We start from the raw sequence: 19,705 nt of genomic DNA, 5'->3' as shown, positions 1-19,705 counted from the left end.
AATGTTCTAAAAGTTTTAGTTTTGTTTACTGGCGTCATATTGCAGTCTACACACACGTGTACTCACTTATGTGTGACTGCCATCTACTGGTCACACTTAACATTACACCATGTACCAAATAAAATAGCTTCGAGGTCGGTAAGCACAAGCATAATTATTCCGTACATTAGGCGCACCGGGTTATAAGGCGCACTGTCGATTTTTGAGAAAATTGTATTATAGTCCGAAAAATACGGTACTTTATTTGTAGCCCGCAGCGAGTTCGGCTAACGTGAACAGCCTGGTACAAAAACCCAGTCTTTGAATCAAACTTGCCAGATAAATACCACTAAATCGTTTTTTCTGCATGTTTTGAACTTGCCAAAGAAAAGGACACAAATTTAGGACAGCTACCCAGATGCCCATAAAACCCACAATGCATTGCGTTCACTACGTCACCCTTTCAAGCCTTATTGATTTCATTAGTTATCGAATGGGAAAAAAAACACATTTTGTTACAAACTGAACCCAACTAGAAACAAGGTTTAGGTTACTGTGTTTTATTGGTGGTGCGGATGGTGATGCTGATCTGAGTATGATGAGGTTGTCGTATTTTTGTGCCCGATGCCCGTCACTTGTGCTCATGCTGTGAGTTGACATAGGAAGGCGCTGATAGTGGATTTCACTCGGAATTATTTCCCTATGCATGTACAAAAACCCCAAAACCAGTGAAGTTGGCACGTGGTGTAAATGGTAAATAAAAACAGAATACAATGATTTGCAAATCCTTTTCAACTTATATTCAATTGAATAGACTGCAAAGACAAGATATTTAACGTTCGAACTGGAAAACGTAATTATTTTTTGCAAATATTAGCTCATTTGGACCAAAGAGGAAACAATCCAGGATTGTTCTAGGCGCAAAGTTCAAAAGTCAGCATCTGTAATATCATCAAAAGGTTCAGAGAATCTGGAGATGATATTAGTGACCTTCGATCCCTCAGGCGATACTGCATCAAAAAGCGACATCATTCTGTAAAGGATATCACCACATGGACTCAGGAAGACTTCAGAAAACCACTGTCAGTAATTACAGTTTGCCGCTACATCCGTAAGTGCAAGTTAAACCTCTACTACGCAAAGCGAAAGCCATTTATCAACAACACCCAGAAATGCAGCCGACTTCACTGGGCCTGAGCTCATCTAAGATGGACTGATGCAAAGTGGAAAAGTGTTCTTTGGTGTGACAACATTTCAAATTGTTTTTGGAAACTGTGGACGTCGTGTCCTTAGGACCAAAGAGGAAAAGAACCATTCGGATTGTTATAGGCGCAAAGTTCAAAAGCCAGCATCTGTGATGGTATGGGGGTGTATTAGTGCCCAAGGCATGGGTAACTTACACATCTGTGAAGGCACCATTAATGCTGAAAGGTACATACAGGTTTTGGAGCAACATATGTTGCCATCCAAGCAACGTTATCATGGACGCCCCTGCTTATTTCAGCAAGATAATGCCAAGCTACGTGTTACAACAGTGTGGCTTCGTAGTAAAAGACCTGTCTCCCATTGAAAATGTGTAGCGCATTATGAAGCCTAAAATACCACAAAGGAGACCCCCGGACTGTTGAACAACTTAAGCTGTACATCAAGCAAGAATGGGAAAGAATTCCACCTGAAAAGCTTCAAAAATTGGTCTCCTCAGTTCCCAAATGTTTATTGAGTGTTGTTAAAAGGAAAGGCCATGTAACACAGTGGTAAAAATGCCCCAGTGCCAACTTTTTAATGATTATTTGCAAAAACAATTAAATTTCTCTGTTCGAACGTTAAATATCTTGTCTTTGCAGCCTATTCAATTGAATATAAGTTGAAAAAGATTTGCAAATCATTGTATTCGGTTTTTATTTACGAATTACACAACGTGCCAACTTCACTGGTTTTGGGTTTTTGTTAATAAAGCTCAGTGCAGCCATTAACACAGAAAGCACACAGAAGGTCCACCTGTGACTGGTTCAGTCTTTCCTTTGTGTCCGTTGGATCGTTGAAGCAGCAGCAAAGGACAGAGCTCTCCTCTAGACCCAAATCTCTTAACCCCACCCATCCAGGGGGGCTGTTTATCCCTCCTTATCTCCATGCGTCCACCCCCCTCCTTCTGAGTCAATCCCAGATAAGCTCCTCAGTCTCAGCAAATAAGTTAAACATTACAAAAAAGGGAGGAAGTGAACGATGCATTCTAAATGGAGAAGAGATGAGGAATGGGATGCTCCGTGGTCCTCTCAGCTACTCGGGTCTGTTTAGTGGAAGGGTTGGCGGTATCCAGTCCTCAGTGCTCACTCCGGGCGTTGCGTTCATCCCGCGGCGCCATCACCGGCAAGTGTGCATCTCCACCGTTTTGCGGCACTGTTTGCATTTGACGTAACAGCACCAGTGGAACTTGCAGCTGCACCTGTCCACCACCTCCACCTCCTGCGTCTGGAAGCCGCGGCCGCAGCACATCAGCTCGCAGCCGTCTATGGCCTTTGAGGTTCTGTTGCACTGGCGCCCCACCGTGCCCAGCATGCCCGGTGTGCGCGGGTCGCGGTCGCAGAAGTCCGGACTGGGCTCCAAGTAGACCAGATCTTCATCCGTGTGGGGCTTGAACTGGGAGTTGCGAGGCACCAGGAATTTGGCGGAGCCCATTTTGCGCTGCTCCACCTCGGTGGCGCCGTCGAACTTCTCCTTGATGACGTTGCCCACCTTGCGGAAGGGCGGCATGGCCTTCCAGCAGGTCTTCACCTCGCACGAGCCCGACACGCCGTGGCATTTACACTCCACGCGCATGTGAGCCAGGATGGTCTGGAAGGATGACACAGAACTCGATTAGAAGACAGTAACACAACTTTGCTTGGAGAACTGCACCACATCATCAGGAGAGGAGTTTTAAATATTGTAGGGCGATATTATCGGCCGATAAATGCTTTAAAAAGTAATATCAGAAATTATCGGTAAAAAATTCCGACATAATAAATAACAATAAAATATGTTCCTCTGCAACATCGCGTGGACATCGGGGGCGGTACCTCTGGATTGGCAGACCGGGGTGGTGGTTCCTCTCTTTAAGAAGGGGAACCGGAGGGTGTGTTTCAACTATCGTGGGATCACACTCCTCAGCCTTCCCGGTAAGGTCTATTCAGGTGTACTGGAGAGGAGGCTACGCCGGATAGTCGAACCTCGGATTCAGGAGGAACAGTGTGGTTTTCGTCCTGGTCGTGGAACTGTGGACCAGCTCTATACTCTCGGCAGGGTCCTTGAGGGTGCATGGGAGTTTGCCCAACCAGTCTACATGTGCTTTGTGGACTTGGAGAAGGCATTCGACCGTGTACCCCGGGAAGTCCTGTGGGGAGTGCTCAGAGAGTATGGGGTAACGGACTGTCTTATTGTGGCAGTTCGCTCCCTGTATAATCAGTGTCAGAGCTTGGTCCGCATTGCCGGCAGTAAGTCGGACACGTTTCCAGTGAGGGTTGGACTCCGCCAAGGCTGCCCTTTGTCACCGATTCTGTTCATAACCTTTATGGACAGAATTTCTAGGCGCAGTCAGGGCGTTGAGGGGATCTGGTTTGGTGGCTGCAGGATTAGGTCACTGCTATTTGCAGATGATGTGGTCCTGATGGCTTCCTCCGGTCAAGATCTTCAGCTCTCACTGGAGTGTGAAGCGACTGGGATGGGAATCAGCACCTCCAAGTCCGAGTCCATGGTTCTCTCCCGGAAAAGGGTGGAGTGCCATCTCCGGGTTGGGGAGGAGATCTTGCCCCAAGTGGAGGAGTTCAAGTACCTCGGAGTCTTGTTCACGAGTGGGGGAAGAGTGGATCGTGAGATCGACAGGCGGATCGGTGCGGCATCTTCAGTAATGCGGACGCTGTATCGATCCGTTGTGGTGAAGAAGGAGCTGAGCCGGAAGGCAAAGCTCTCGATTTACCGGTCGATCTACGTTCCCATCCTCACCTATGGTCATGAGCTTTGGGTCATGACCGAAAGGACAAGATCACGGGTACAAGCGGCCGAAATGAGTTTCCTCCGCCGAGTGGCGGGGCTCTCCCTTAGAGATAGGGTGAGAAGCTCTGTCATTCGGGGGGAGCTCAAAGTAAAGCCGCTGCTCCTCCACATCGAGAGGAGCCAGATGAGGTGGTTCGGGCATCTGGTCAGGATGCCACCCGAACGCCTCCCTAGAAAGGTGTTTCGGGCACGTCCGACCGGTAGGAGGCCACGGGGAAGACCCAGGACACGCTGGGAAGACTATCTCTCCCGGCTGGCCTGGGAACGCCTCGGGATCCCCCGGGAGGAGCTGGACGAAGTGGCTGGGGAGAGGGAAGTCTGGGCTTTCCTGCTTAAGCTGCTGCCCCCGCGACCCGACCTCGGATAAGCGGAAGAAGATGGATGGATGGATGGATATGTTTCCTAAATAAACTGTTAATATGATTAAACTGCAAATGAACATTTTTTTCACTTGACTTTAGGTCCAGACTTCTTCTGTTTTTAGGGCCCGCATGGCCCATTGCATAAGGACTCCCAAAGGGAGTCCTTATGCAATGGGACATAAGGACCTATTGAATTTGTAAGGTTTTATTCTTTATTATTCTTTATTCTTCCGCCGCCTCTTTGAGCACTAATTTGACCCACTTAACATGCTTCAAAACTCACCATATTTGACCCACACATCAGGACCTGCGAAAATTGTCTTTTAATAAAAAAACCGAACCACAAAACTCAAAATTGCGCTCTAGCGCTCCCTAGAAAAAAAAAAACTAGACTGCCTATATCTCCCACTAGGAAGATCGGAGAGACATGAAACAAAAACCTCTATGTAGATCTGACTTAAACCTAGTTTTTATAATTGTATATTATCGGGCAGAAATCGACAGGAAGTTGGCAATTCCCCCTTCAAGACAAAAAAGTACTAAAAACAATCACTTTTGCCTCTTTGAGCTGTAATTTGACCCCCTTAACACGCTTCAAAACTCACCAAACTGAACGCACACATCAGGACTGGCAAAAATTGTGATCTAATAAAAAAACCTAACCCCAAATTTAAAATTGCGCTCTAGAGCAATTTTTGAATAAAACGGAGAAAAAACTGCTCCTCGGAAGACAAAAATGACAAAACTGCCTGTAACTCCCACTGGGAAGGTCGGAGAGACATAAAACAAAATCCTCTCCGTAGGTCTCACTTAGACCTACATTTCATAAATTGACAACCCCCAGCAAAAATCTACAAGAAGCTTGCTATTCCCCCTTCAACACAACATTTTTGTAAAAACCGGTTCACCTTTCTTCAGACATTATCTCCTCTGAGCGTGTTTGTTGTTTCGGCTTCAAACTAACACAGGAGAGAGATTGAACCCTTTTGATTAAAAGTTATCGAAAGAGTTTTAATACCGGCTCCGGTTTTGATTTTATGACCCTTCAAAGAGCCGCTGCGCTGATGCTGCTGTTTTTTCAAGCAGATGACATGGCACCCCAAACCATCACCCAACCATGCAAATTTTGCATTTCCTTTGGAAATCGAGGTCCCAGAGTCTGGAGGAAGACAGGAGAGGCACAGGATCCACGTTGCCTGAAGTCTAGTGTAAAGTTTCCACCATCAGTGATGGTTTGGGGTGCCATGTCATCTGCTGGTGTCGGTCCACTCTGTTTCCTGAGATCCAGGGTCAACGCAGCCGTCTACCAGCAAGTTTTAGAGCACTTCATGCTTCCTGCTGCTGACCTGCTCTATGGAGATGGAGATTTCAAGTTCCAACAGGACTTGGCGCCTGCACACAGCGCAAAATCTACCCGTGCCTGGTTTACGGACCATGGTATTTCTGTTCTAAATTGGCCCGCCAACTCCCCTGACCTTAGCCCCATAGAAAATCTGTGGGGTATTGTGAAAAGGAAGATGCAGAATGCCAGACCCAAAAACGCAGAAGAGTTGAAGGCCACTATCAGAGCAACCTGGGCTCTCATAACACCTGAGCAGTGCCAGAAACTCATCGACTCCATGCCACGCCGCATTAACGCAGTAATTGAAGCAAAAGGAGCTCCAACCAAGTATTGAGTATTGTACATGCTCATATTTTTCATTTTCATACTTTTCAGTTGGCCAACATTTCTAAAAATCCCTTTTTTGTATTAGCCTTAAGTAATATTCTAATTTTGTGACACACGGAATTTTGGATTTTCATTTGTTGCCACTTCAAATCATCAAAATTAAATGAAATAAACATTTGAATGCATCAGTCTGTGTGCAATGAATAAATATAATGTACAAGTTACACCTTTTGAATGCAATTACTGAAATAAATCAAGTTTTTCAAAATATTCTAATTTACTGGCTTTTACCTGTATATCAATACAGTCTGCAAGGGATACAGTCCGTAAGCACACATGATTGTGTGCTTACGGACTGTAACCACTAATAGTACTAACATTTAACAGTTAATTTTACTCATTTTCATTAATTACTAGTTTCTATGTAACTGTTTTTATATTGTTTTACTTTCTTTTTTATTCAAGAAAATGTTTTTAATTTATTTATCTTATTTTATTAATTTTTTTAAAAAGTACCTTATCTTCACCATACCTGGTTGTCCAAATTAGGCATAATAATGTGTTAATTCCACGACTGCATATATCTGTTTATCGGTATCGGTTGATATTGGTATCGGTAATTAAAGAGTTGGACAATATCGGAATATCGGATATCGGCAAAAAGCCATTATCGGACATCCCTAACAAACAGAACAAATACCTAGAACCCTTTGCAGCACTAACTCTTCCGGGACACTACAATATACACCAAACTCCGCCCACCTCAACCCCGCCCCCCCTCCCCTCAAACCATTATCGGACATCTCTACTCGTAACTTTACGAGCACACGAAGACAAGCAACCATTAACGCTCACCTTGATATTCCAATTTAGAGTCTCCAATTGGCAGAACTTGCAAGTAGCAACACTCTGGTGTTCAAACCCACAATGTTTTATATTCTAGTTTCTTCAAAATAGCCACCCTGTTCTCTGATTACTGCTTTGCACACTCTTGGCATTCTCTCCATGAGCTTTAAGCACACCTGTGAAGTGAAAACCATTTTCAGGTGACTGCCTCTTTAAGCTCATCGAGAGAATGCCGAGAGTGTGCGAAGCAGTAATCGGAGCAAAGGGTGGCTATTTTGAAGACACTAGAATATAAAACATGTTTTCAGGTATTTCACCATTGTTTTGATGCCTTCAGTAACAATCTACAAGTCATGAAAATAAAGAAAACTCATTGAATGCAGCTGAGATAGGCTCCAGCACCCCCCGCCACCCCAAAAAAGGGACAAGCGGTAGAAAATGGATGGATGGATGGAATGAGAAAGTGTGTCCAAACTTTTGGCCTGGACTTTGTATGTTTATTAGATAAACAGTCAATAAAATGTACCTGCAAATGATTATAGTTTTACCACTTTAGTCATAATTTTTGCATTTAAAAAACGTATCTATGACTTTGGCTCCAGACTTTTCTGTTTGATATTGTCATTACTGCCACAAGTGGGGGAAAAGTGTACTACAAGTTTGTGGCCCACAGCTGAAAAAAATAAATATTTTTTTATATTGTTTTGGTTAAAAAAACACTAATCTAGAACACCAAGTACCACCTCAGAAAAAACATGGCTCTCTAAGTACTATTATAACAGCCAACATTAAAATACAGTAGCGTAGTATGCCTAAGTATTCATTGAAAACAAGGCAGAGGTTTTATTTAACAAGTGTAATTAATATATTACACACAGTTTGAACAGTCACACTGGGATTGACGATAGGAATATAAAACACTGTACTTTAATCAAGTGATTCTTTGGCGTACCACTAGATGGAGCCCGCATACCACTGGTGCACAGGTGTCAAACGCAAGGCCCGGGGGCCAGATCTGGCTCACGACATTATTTTATCTGGCACGCAAACACCTGAAAATGATATATATCAATAAAGTACTTAATATTTTCTCACTAAATTGATTTTTATATGTACTGCTTGAAAATGCATACCTTTTCAACTTTAATAGTATCCATCATTGCAACAAATATTACAGTATATTATCATACTTTCCAAACATGTTTTTGTCTGAATAAAAATTTAAAAAAAATACTTAACTTTACAGCAAACTACCCATCAAATTAATAAAAATGACAATAATTTTACTTTGTTCTTCACAGCATATTACTGTAAATTGAAAAAAAAAATACTACTGTTTTTTGCGTTAAAATTCTGTTCACTGAGCTGCCAGTTTTTGACTGTAGAATCTACGGTTGTTGTTTTTTTAAACGGTGTATTACTGTAAATGGAAAGACGGTACATTTGTTTTTACGGTAGAAAAAACTGGCAGCTAAGTTGCCAAAGTAAAAAATAACTTGTACGGTTTTTACATTAACAATATAATGTTGGAAAAACCAATGTACATTTAACACAAAAATTCCCCCCCCAAAAAACAAAACAAAATAAAAAACAGTGGTACTGTTCCATTTACCATAAAATGTTGTAAAAAAAACCCGCAATATTTTTTTAATATCGGAAATTATCGGTATCAGTTTCAAAATTATCGGTATCGGTTTCAAAAAGTAAAATGTATGACTTTTTAAAACGCCGCTGTGTACACGGACGTAGGGAGAAGTACAGAGCGCCAATAAACCTTGAAGGCACTGCCTTTGCGTGCTGGCCCAATCACATAATATCTACGACTTTTCACACACACAAGTGAATGCAAGCATACTTGGTCAACAGCCATACTGGTCACACTGAGGATGGCCGTATAAACAACTTTAACACTGTTACAAATAAGTGCCACACTGTGAACCCGCACCAAACAAGAATGACAAACACATTTCGGGAGAACATCCGCACCGTAACACAACATAAACACAACAGAACAAATACCCAGAAACCCTTGCAGCACTAACTCTTTCGGGACGCTACAATATACACCCCCCGCACCCCCACCACAACCCCGCCCACCTCAACCTCCTCATGCTCTCTCACGAAGAGCATGTCCCAAATTCCAAGCTGCTGTTTTGAGGCATGTTAAAAAAAATAATGCACTTTGTGACTTTAATAATAAATATGGCAGCGCCATGTTGGCATTTTTTTTTTAATTTATTTTGGAAAACCTTGTTACATTGTTTAATGCATCCAGCGGGGCATCGCAACAAAATTAGGCATGATAATGTGTTAATTCCACGACTGTATATGTCGGTATCGGTTGATATCGGAATCGGTAATTAAGAGTTGGACAATATCGGATATTGGCACAAAAAAGCCATTATCGGACATCTCTAATTTATATCATTATTAATGAAATCCAGAGGCGAATTCGTACATTATTCACTGTTACAAGCGGCCCTTAACTGCCACGTGGCCCTCAATGAAAATGAGTTTGACATCCCTGCACCCTTTTCAAAAATCACTCATCTACACCACAAAGAAGTGTTTTAAATGTAGATTAAAATCATCATTAAAAGGTTCTATTTCAAGGCATCATGACGTGGTTGCTACACATGAAAAATGCTGACAATGCAATAAAGACAAGGTGGTGTTACCTTCCTTCCCGCCTCATTGTTGTGTAAGTTCATGAGGGCCCGACTGGAGGACTGGCCTTTACTCCTCTCCCTCACGTCCACGAAGGACTGAGAAAAAGCCACCCCGTAAGCAATGTTGTCGCTGCAGCCCGACCACTGGAATCCTGTGACAAGATATTAGAATTGCTTAAATATGCATTTTTTTTTTGGTTCAAAAACACCATATCAAATAACACTGAAATGTCTGAGGTGATCCTCGTAGTGTCGAAGCAGCAAACCGTTCGCCGCAAGTCAGCAGCTTTGCATTTGACTTATAAGAGGTCTCATTGTTTGGCTCCCTGGCTGCGAGGTTTACCAACCACAGTCTGAGTCAGTGATAATAACCATAATCCCACAAGCACCACTCACTTCCAGCACCTTTCAGTTACCAGGTTGTGTTTTTCAGTTCGGTTACGTAAACAACGATAACATTCCCTAAAAAAAAAAAGAAGTCTGGAGTACTGACTGGTGTCTGTCAGGAGAAGAGATCTGGTGATACGCACCCTCTGGACTGACTCCATGCACGTTGTGGTCACAGCCGCATTTTTCCAGCTCTCCGCTACTGCAGGCCCGTGTGACCGCGAACGCCACACTGGCTGCTGAGATGGCATACACAAAGGCCGCCTCGCGGGTGCCTAACACACACACACACATAAGCAAAGAGTGAAGAAGAGTGTGATGAAGAAGTGGTTGTGCTGGCTGTTTGAGGTAGACAAACATACCCTGGGTGACCACCTTGCCGAACACAGGCATGGTCTCCAGAGTGGAACAGTTCCACCGGCGGTTGCGGAACTGGAACTGGCACTCGTCGATCGCCAGCTGGGCGCCCCGACGTACCGCGTCCATCACCTCCACGCTGCGCTTACAGATTTGAACCTGCGGCGGCAAACACATGGTTTACAGAAAGTCAAGTTGAGGGCACAAGACATTGATACAACCTTGATTATATACACAGTACAGGTCACACCTTTAGGAAGGGGAACCGGAGGGTGTGTTCCAACTATCGTGGGATCACACTCCTCAGCCTTCCCGGTAAGGTCTATTCAGGTGTACTGGAGAGGAGGCTACGCCGGATAGTCGAACCTCGGATTCAGGAGGAACAGTGTGGTTTTCGTCCTGGTCGTGGAACTGTGGACCAGCTCTATACTCTCGGCAGGGTCCTTGAGGGTGCATGGGAGTTTGCCCAACCAGTCTACATGTGCTTTGTGGACTTGGAGAAGGCATTCGACCGTGTCCCTCGGGAGGTCCTGTGGGGAGTGCTCAGAGAGTATGGGGTATCGGACTGTCTGATTGTGGCTGTCCGCTCCCTGTACGATCAGTGTCAGAGCTTGGTCCGCATTGCCGGCAGTAGGTCGGACACGTTTCCAGTGAGGGTTGGACTCTGCCAAGGCTGCCCTTTGTCACCGATTCTGTTCATAACTTTTATGGACAGAATTTCTAGGCGCAGTCAAGGCGTTGAGGGGATCCGGTTTGGTGGCTGCAGGATTAGGTCTCTGCTTTTTGCGGATGATGTGGTCCTGATGGCTTCATCTGGCCAGGATCTTCAGCTCTCGCTGGATCGGTTCGCAGCCGAGTGTGAAGCGACTGGGATGAGAATCAGCACCTCCAAGTCCTAGTCCATGGTTCTCGCCCGGAAAAGGGTGGAGTGCCATCTCCGGGTTGGGGAGGAGACCCTGCCCCAAGTGGAGGAGTTCAAGTACCTAGGAGTCTTGTTCACGAGTGGGGGAAGAGTGGATCGTGAGATCGACAGGCGGAGCGGTGCGGCGTCTTCAGTAATGCGGACGCTGTATCGATCCGTTGTGGTGAAGAAGGAGCTGAGCCGGAGGGCAAAGCTCTCAATTTACCGGTCGATCTACGTTCCCATCCTCACCTATGGTCATGAGCTTTGGGTCATGACCGAAAGGACAAGATCACGGGTACAAGCGGCCGAAATGTGTTTCCTCCGCCGGGTGGCGGGGCTCTCCCTTAGAGATAGGGTGAGAAGCTCTGTCATCCGGGGGGAGCTCAAAGTAAAGCCGCTGCTCCTCCACATCGAGAGGAGCCAGATGAGGTGGTTCGGGCATCTGGTCAGGATGCCACCCGAACGCCTCCCTAGGGAGGTGTTTAGGGCACGTCCAACCGGTAGGAGGCCACGGGGAAGACCCAGGACACGTTGGGAAGACTATGTCTCCCGGCTGGCCTGGGAACGCCTCGGGATCCCCCGGGAAGAGCTGGACGAAGTGGCTGGGGAGAGGAAAGTCTGGGCTTCCCTGCTTAGGCTGCTGCCCCCGCGACCCGACCTCGGATAAGCGGAAGAAGATGGATGGATGGATGGAAGGTCACACCTTCTCATTCAATGCGTTGTCTTTATTTTCATGACTATTTACCTTGTAGATTGTCACTGAAGGCATCAGAACTATGAATGAACACAAGTACTGTCGTGGTCAAAAGTTTACATACAGTTGTAAAAAACATGGCTGTCTCGAGTTTCCAATAATTTTCTACCCTTTCCTCCAGACGGTCTTATCTTTGTCCATGTGATGTCAGATGAAACAAAACATTTAGCTGTTTGGCCACAATACCCAGCTATATGTTTGGAGGAGAAAAGGTGAGGTCTTTAATCCCAGGAACACCATGCCAACCGTCAAGCATGGTGGTGGTAGTGCATATCGAGTCTTTGAAAAGCGCACGTGAATCAGTGAAACTCAAGTCTGTCCAGTACACATGAAACTGTAAAACTTGAGTCTTTGTCGAGCAGACGTGAGACTCGAGTCTTAGTCAAGAAATGAAATGGTGTCTCTGAAAAGCACACGTGAATCAGTTCAACTCAAGTCTGTCGAGTGCACGAGTCACTGAAACTTGAGTCTTTGTCCAGCAGACGTGAAATTTGAGTCTGTGAAATTAATGGCCCGTGCAAGTAAATTGTTTGTTTTGTCGGGCGTGTCAATAAAGCTTTGGCAGGAAGGAATAAAGCTAATTCAGTAGTACAAATGTAGTTAGAGTATTATGTGCACATTTAGTGACATGTTATCTAGTTTCCTTATTTGGATTTAACCAGTGATAACAGGTGTAAGTCAATGAACAGAGACGAGTAGGCTCACTCGTGAATACTGCCCATTTGTGAACGTCCCGTTCACGACTCGCACACCTCCAGTAGACCGTCTACTAGGACGTGTTTTGCAGCATTTTTATATTTTGCATTGGTTATTATTTGCTAAATGTTTAATCAACGCACCTGTCTCTGGATGAGGCCTCGTAACCTCTCGCACGTCTCTTCATCCCGGATGCTTCCCACTGATGACAGCTTGGCCAAGTACCTGACAGGACAGGACAGGACAGAACATGGACTGTTAAGCATCTGGTATTTACATGTGGTGGAAGAACATACAGAGAGGCAAAGAAGACCAAAACAAGTGTGAGTGACTGACTCACAAGCCATAAAGTACCGTGACAGTAGAAAATCATTTAGAATCGAAATTATTCATGGTCATTTCTACCACAATCTGTAGAAGTCAAATGTAAATTTTTAGGGCATTCAATCGATCGCAGATGGACTGTTTGGTTTGTCTTTGAAGACGTTTGGCCTCTCATCCAAGTAGGCTTCATCAGTTCATGCTCATAAACTTGGATTGGTCAGATCTAGACTTAGACTTAGATTGGTCAGATCTAGTCTTAGACTTAAATTGGTCAGATCTACTGTAGTCCTAGACCTAGATTGGTCAGATCTAGTCTTAGACTTAAATTGGTCAGATCTAGTCTTGGACTTTGACTGGTCAGATCTACTTTAGTCTGAGACTGATTGGTCAGATTTAGCATTATAATAAAATTGGTCAGATCTACTGTAATCTTAGACTTGGATCATACTTGCCAACCCTCCCGATTTTCCCGGGAGACTCCCGAATTTCAGTGCCCCTCCCGAAAATCTCCCGGTGCAACAATTCTCCCGATTTCTACCCCGACAACAATATTGGGGGCATGCCTTAAAGGCACTGCCTTTGGCATCCTCTACAACCTGTCGTCACGTCCGCTTTTCCTCCATACAAACAGTGTACAGCCATACAGGTCACACTGAGGGTGGCCGTATAAAAAACTTTAACACTGTTACAAATATGCGCCACACTGTGAACCCACACCGAGCAAGAATGACAAACACATTTCGGGAGAACATCCGCACCGTAACACAACATAAACACAACAGAACAAATACCCAGAACCCCTTGCAGCACTAACTCTTCCGGGACGCTACAATATACACCCCCGCTACCACCAAACCCTGCCTCCCCCACCTCAAACCCCCCACCCCCAAATTTGGAGGTCTCAAGGTTGGCAAGTATGACTTAGATTGGTCAGATCTATTCTTAGATTTAAATTGGTCAGATCTAGCCTTAGACTTACATTGGTCAGATCTACTGTAGTCCAAAGATTTGGATTGGTCAGATCTATTCTTTGACTTAAATTAATCAGATACTGCAGTCTTAGTGTCATGATCCGTTGCCCGGATCATGTTTTGTTCAGTTAGTTTGACTCCCTCAGTTATGTTTTCAGCACCCTTAGGTTTGTTGTGTTTTTGGTTACCACGGGTGCTGATTAGTTTCACCTGCCTCTGATCAGAGTTCGGGACGCTCACCTACTTCCGGGCACTAATCAGAGAGCTACTTATTCCTGTTTTTCGCCACACTGTCTGGCTGTCTTATTTGCTTCATGCAACACGTTACGTTGACTATTTCTATGATTCTTGATTCTTGTTCATGTGCTAAGCTTCGCCATAGCCATCGGCACACTGTTCTGTATTATAGTATCCCTGCCTGATTTATGTAAATAAATCATCTTCTTACCGGCACATTTCCCCCGGAGTTTCCGTCTGCATCCTAGGAGAACCGTCCACGCAGACGTGACACTTAGACTTAGATTGGTCAGATCTAGTCTTAGACTTAGACTGGTCAAATCTAGTGGTCATACCTAGTCCGACCAATGTAAGTCTACTCTAATCTACTTGGATCAGAGGTAAAATGTCCTCTCGACAAACCAAACAGTCCAGTTGTGATCGATTGAATGCCTTGAGAATACAATGACCTGGACGAATAAGAACATCCATAGAAAAGAAAAGATTAAAACCTCAGAAGAAAGCATATGAATAATTTAGAACTGAGTTGTTAACATTTGTAATAGTGTGGGACTTTGGTTTTCCTACCTACAGCATTTCTAGAATTTTTGGGAAAAGTTTGCCCTGATTTTCGTATACTGTGTTGGTTATTCCACGGCCAAACACTGACCATAGCAATTGTTTCCCCGCTTACCATTTCCCAAAATGTTGTAAGAATCTCATTTGTCGGACCTTTCAGAACTGACTAAAACCTGAGGTACCACGGTCTAAATCCTTTGGTGCATCACTCTTAACGCAGCGCTTTGGTTCCCATGACGTTGTGAGAATGTGTTTTGGGTGAAGGACTGCTAGTGAGTACACTGAGAGGAGGGAAAGTGGTTTATCACAAACACCACCTCCAGGCCAGACAGGTCAGGCAGATATACCGCAAACACACACAATGCAGGAAGTGTGAGAGAATGACATCGGTCTCGATGCCCTGACTCCCCAGCACACACACACACCTGCCCCGACTCACTTCACTCCCATATCGCCAGGCCCAGCTGTGGTTTACAGAAATAGGCTTTCACTGAATCGCCCTTTGAGGTCAGAGCCTTGATTGTGTACCGTCTACAACGCTCCTGATGTGTCGTTTTGATCGCTTGTTGAGTCTGAAACCGGTCAAGTGCCGCAATAACAGAATGACAATAAGAAGTGGATTATTGCTTACCAAAGCGTTTACAAAATACAATAGAAATACGTGTACAGTGATACCTCACCTTAGGACAGAGGCGTTAAAGTCGTTTTCACCGAGGGCCACATCGCAGTTATGTTGAAAAGGATTTGCAAATCAATGTATTCTGTTTTTATTTACGAATGTACGAATTACACAACGTGCCAACTTCACTGGTTTGGCGTTTTGTACTTTAACCGACGGCGGGAAGGGCTTGTAACCCAAATTATGCTCGCAAATTTAAAGCATAACAAGCCTAAAGACTGCTCAGATCTCAAATTACTCATACTTTGATTTCCTACTGTAATCAGGATATGAGGGCTAATTGGAGCAAGTCTGATAGAAAAACTAATTAAATTAAATCCCATTACTCTGTTTGAGCGGACATTGTTTTCCCTTGTAGGTTTTTCGAGCCCATTTGATGGGTCTGAGGTTATGAGTTCCCGAGACCACACATAACTCTGCAAAGCCCCCGTGTGTGCGTTTCAGTGGAACTGTGGCACACATCCAAATCTGGGGAGAATTAGAGTGGGATCATTGACAGCACTTTGCAGGGACACTGTAACAATTTTGGGTGTTATATTCCACAGTGTTTGCAACAGCACAACCTGAAATATTCCGACGTTTAATTCCATTTCTGAAGGGAGAACCCTAGCAGACCCCAGTACTGGAATTTGCCAAAGAATGTCAGCTAAAATTTCAACCAATTGATTGGACACCTGTCAATCCTCCTGTTGTCCTTAACAAACACTCTTATCTTGACTATCACTGTTTTAACTTAAATTAAAAAAAAAATGAAATCCTTTCAGTAGCGCCAGAGCAGCAAAGCTTCCGGTCCGCTAGGCACCACCGGGGAAGGATCAGCGTACCTGTCGCCGGTAAAGCCAGGCCTTTAGAATAAAAGCAGAATTCCGAAAATGTTCCTATTATTTTTAAATGCAAATACTGACAGTTATGTTTAAACTACAATAGCTTCGAAAATAAGCGGCCCGGGGGCAAACTGCGACCCGTGAATGACACCATACCGGCCGGCCCTGGAGTTCAGTTCAAAAGTTGGCAGACAAACATTCTTGCAGAAAATTCCTAAAAACACCACAGTGCTCCTGTTGTATCGAGGAACTTGGACCACTGTGAACACATTGGCAGATTCTTGCATTGACATTTTAACCTTGCTAGCAAACGTAGAGAACTGGGGTCAAAACTTGTGATTTACCCCTTTTAAGTCCTCTCCTTTTTGGCAGTTTTTTCAAAGGCGTTCACAGGTGTTGTTGTAGCTTGTTTACTTCAGATGCAGTCAGTAGTCTATTGTTCAACGTCATTAGTTATGAAATACTCGTAGTAGGAAAATGGACTCTGGTTCTGTAGATGATGTCACACCAAGAGGGGACGGCATATCGACTCTGGTGGTGGAAACAGGGTGTTCCAAGTACAGGTAGCTACGACTGCCAGATTCATTTTCAGGAGCAGAGCATACATACAGAATTTGTTGGTGATATTTCAATCGGACGCTATGGGTCCTTTTAGGTTAGTAAAACATTACTCAGTTTTCGGACTTCTTTCCATTTCTACTCCCTCAACTTCATTTTTCTCTTAACTGTAGAATATTAGGTACATATTGTGATATCTGAAGGTCCCGAAAAATCCAAACAGACAGCTTGTGCATGACCTCAGAGGTTCAACTTTACTTGGTGGCATCATATCACGTGTGATTGCCTCATTTGATAACATTTTTCAGAAATGTTCCTATTATTTCGAAACGCAAATACTCACAGTTATGTTTAAACTACAATAGCTTAATGTCGAAAATAAGCAAAGGTGTAACTCAGAGCTATTCAACTGGTGGCCCGGGGGCAAAATGCGACCCGGCCCTGGAGTTAAGTTCAAAAGTTGGCAGACAAGCATTCTTGCAGAAAATTCCTAAAAACACCACAGTGCTCCTGTTGTATCGAGAAACTTGGACCACTGTGAACACATTGGCAGATTCTTGCATTGACATTTTAACCTTGCTAGCAGACGTAGAGCACTGGGGTCCAAACTTGTGATTTACCCCTTTAAGTCCTCTCCTTTTTGGCAGTTTTTTCAAAGGCGTTCACAGGTGTTGTTGTACTTCAGATGCAGTCAGTAGTCTATTGTTCAACTTCATTAGTTATACTCGTAGTAGGAAAATGGACTCTGGTTCTGTAGATGATGTCACACCAAGAGGGGACGGCATATCGACTCTGGTGGTGGAAACAGGGTGTTCCAAGTACAGGTAGCTACGACTGCCAGATTGATTTTCAGGAGCAGAGCATACATACAGAATTTGTTGGTGATATTTCAATCGGACGCTATGGGTCCTTTTAGGTTAGTAAAACATTACTCAGTTTTCGGACTTCTTTCCATTTCTACTCCCTCGACTTCATTTTTCTCTTAACTGTAGAATATTAGGTACATATTGTGATATCTGAAGGTCCTGAAAAATCCAAACTGACAGCTTGTGGTTCAACTTTACTTGGTGGCATCATATCTTGTGTGATTGCCTCATTTGATAACATTTTTCAGAAATGTTCCTATTAATTTGAAACGCAAATACTCACAGTTATGTTTAAACTACAATAGCTTAATGTCGAAAATAAGCAAAGGTGTAACTCAGAGCTATTCAACTGGCGGCCTGGGGGCAAAATGCGACCCGGCCCTGGAGTTAAGTTCAAAAGTTGGCAGACAAACATTCTTGCAGAAAATTCCTAAAAACACCACAGTGCTCCTGTTGTATCGAGGAACTTGGACCACTGTGAACACATTGGCAGATTCTTGCATTGACATTATAACCTTGCTAGCAGACGTAGAGCACTGGGGTCTAAACATGTGATTTACCCCTTTAAGTCCTCTCCTTTTTGGCAGTTTTTTCAAAGGCGTTCACAGGTGTTGTTTACTTCAGATGCAGTCAGTAGTCTATTGTTCAACTTCATTAGTTATACTCGTAGTAGGAAAATGGGCTCTAGTTCTGTAGATGATGTCACACCAAGAGGGGACGGCATATCGACTCGGGTGGTGGAAACAGGGTGTTCCAAGTACAGGTAGCTACGACTGCCAGATTCATTTTCAGGAGCAGAGCATACATACAGAATTTGTTGGTGATATTTCAATCGGACGCTATGGGTCCTTTTAGGTTAGTAAAACATTACTCAGTTTTCGGACTTCTTTCCATTTCTACTCCCTCGACTTCATTTTTCTCTTAACTGTAGAATATTAGGTACATATTGTGATATCTGAGGGTCCCGAAAAATCCAAACAGACCGCTTGTGGATGACCTCAGAGGTTCAACTTTACTTGGTGGCATCATACCGCATGTGATTGCCTCATTTGATCACATTTTTCAGAAATGTTCCTATTATTTCGAAAAGCAAATACTCACAGTTATGTTTAAACTACAATAGCTTAATATCGAAAATAAGCAAAGGTGTAACTCAGAGCTATTCAACTGGTGGCCCGGGGGCAAAATGCGACCCGTGGATGACACCATACCGGCCCTGGAGTTCAGTTCAAAACTTGGCAGACACACATTTTTGCAGAAAATTCCTAAAAACACCACAGTGCTCCTGTTGTATCGAGGAACTTGGACCACTGTGAACACATTGGCAGATTCTTGCATTGACATTTTAACCTTGCTAGCAAACGTAGAGGACTGGGGTCCAAACTTGTGATTTAAGTCCTCTCCCTTTTGGCAGTTTTTTCAAAGGCGTTCACAGGTGTTGTTGTACTTCAGATGCAGTCAGTAGTCTATTGTTCAACTTCATTAGTTATACTCGTAGTAGGAAAATGGACTCTAGTTCTGTAGATGATGTCACACCAAGAGGGGACGGCATATCGAGGCTGGTGGTGGAAACGGGGTGTTCCAAGTACAGGTAGCTACGACTGCCAGATTCATTTTCAGGAGCAGAAAATACATACAGAATTTGTTGGTGATATTTCATCTGGACGCTATGGGTCCTTTTAGGTTAGTAAAACATTACTCAGTTTTCAGACTTCATTCCATTTTTACTCTCTTGACTTCATTTTTCTCTTAACTGTAGAATACTAGGTACATATTGTGATATCTGAAGGTCCCGAAAAATCCAAACAGACAGCTTGTGGATGACCTCAGAGGTTCAACTTTACTTGGTGGCATCATATCGCGTGTGATTGCCTCATTTGATAACATTTTTCAGAAATGTTCCTATTATTTCGAAACGCAAATACTCACAGTTATGTTTAAACTACAATAGCTTAATGTTGAAAATAAGCAAAGGTGTAACTCAGATCTATTCAACTGGCGGCCCGCGGGCAAAATGCGACCCGGCCCTGGAGTTA

The 19,705-nt window shown here is 44.0% G+C and overlaps 1 protein-coding gene across 1 annotated transcript in view; it reads right to left on the bottom strand.

The window, feature by feature from the left end:
* Window positions 1-423: 423 nt before the first annotated feature.
* wnt4 (wingless-type MMTV integration site family, member 4) overlaps window positions 424-19,705 on the bottom strand; it is a 118,483-nt gene continuing 99,201 nt past the window's right edge. The window contains exons 2-6 of the mRNA XM_061924010.1: window positions 12,796-12,877; window positions 10,304-10,457; window positions 10,085-10,216; window positions 9,564-9,706; window positions 424-2,811 (exon numbers count right to left, since the gene is read on the bottom strand). Of these exons, the coding sequence (XP_061779994.1) occupies window positions 2,341-2,811; window positions 9,564-9,706; window positions 10,085-10,216; window positions 10,304-10,457; window positions 12,796-12,877 (982 nt within the window). The 3' untranslated portion in view covers window positions 424-2,340. The remainder of the gene's footprint in view (window positions 2,812-9,563; window positions 9,707-10,084; window positions 10,217-10,303; window positions 10,458-12,795; window positions 12,878-19,705) is intronic.

The sequence above is a fragment of the Nerophis lumbriciformis genome, linkage group LG28 (assembly GCF_033978685.3).
Source record: "Nerophis lumbriciformis linkage group LG28, RoL_Nlum_v2.1, whole genome shotgun sequence".
In the NCBI taxonomy this organism is placed as follows: Eukaryota; Metazoa; Chordata; class Actinopteri; order Syngnathiformes; family Syngnathidae; genus Nerophis; species Nerophis lumbriciformis.
This window is presented reverse-complemented; position numbering and strand designations above follow the sequence as displayed.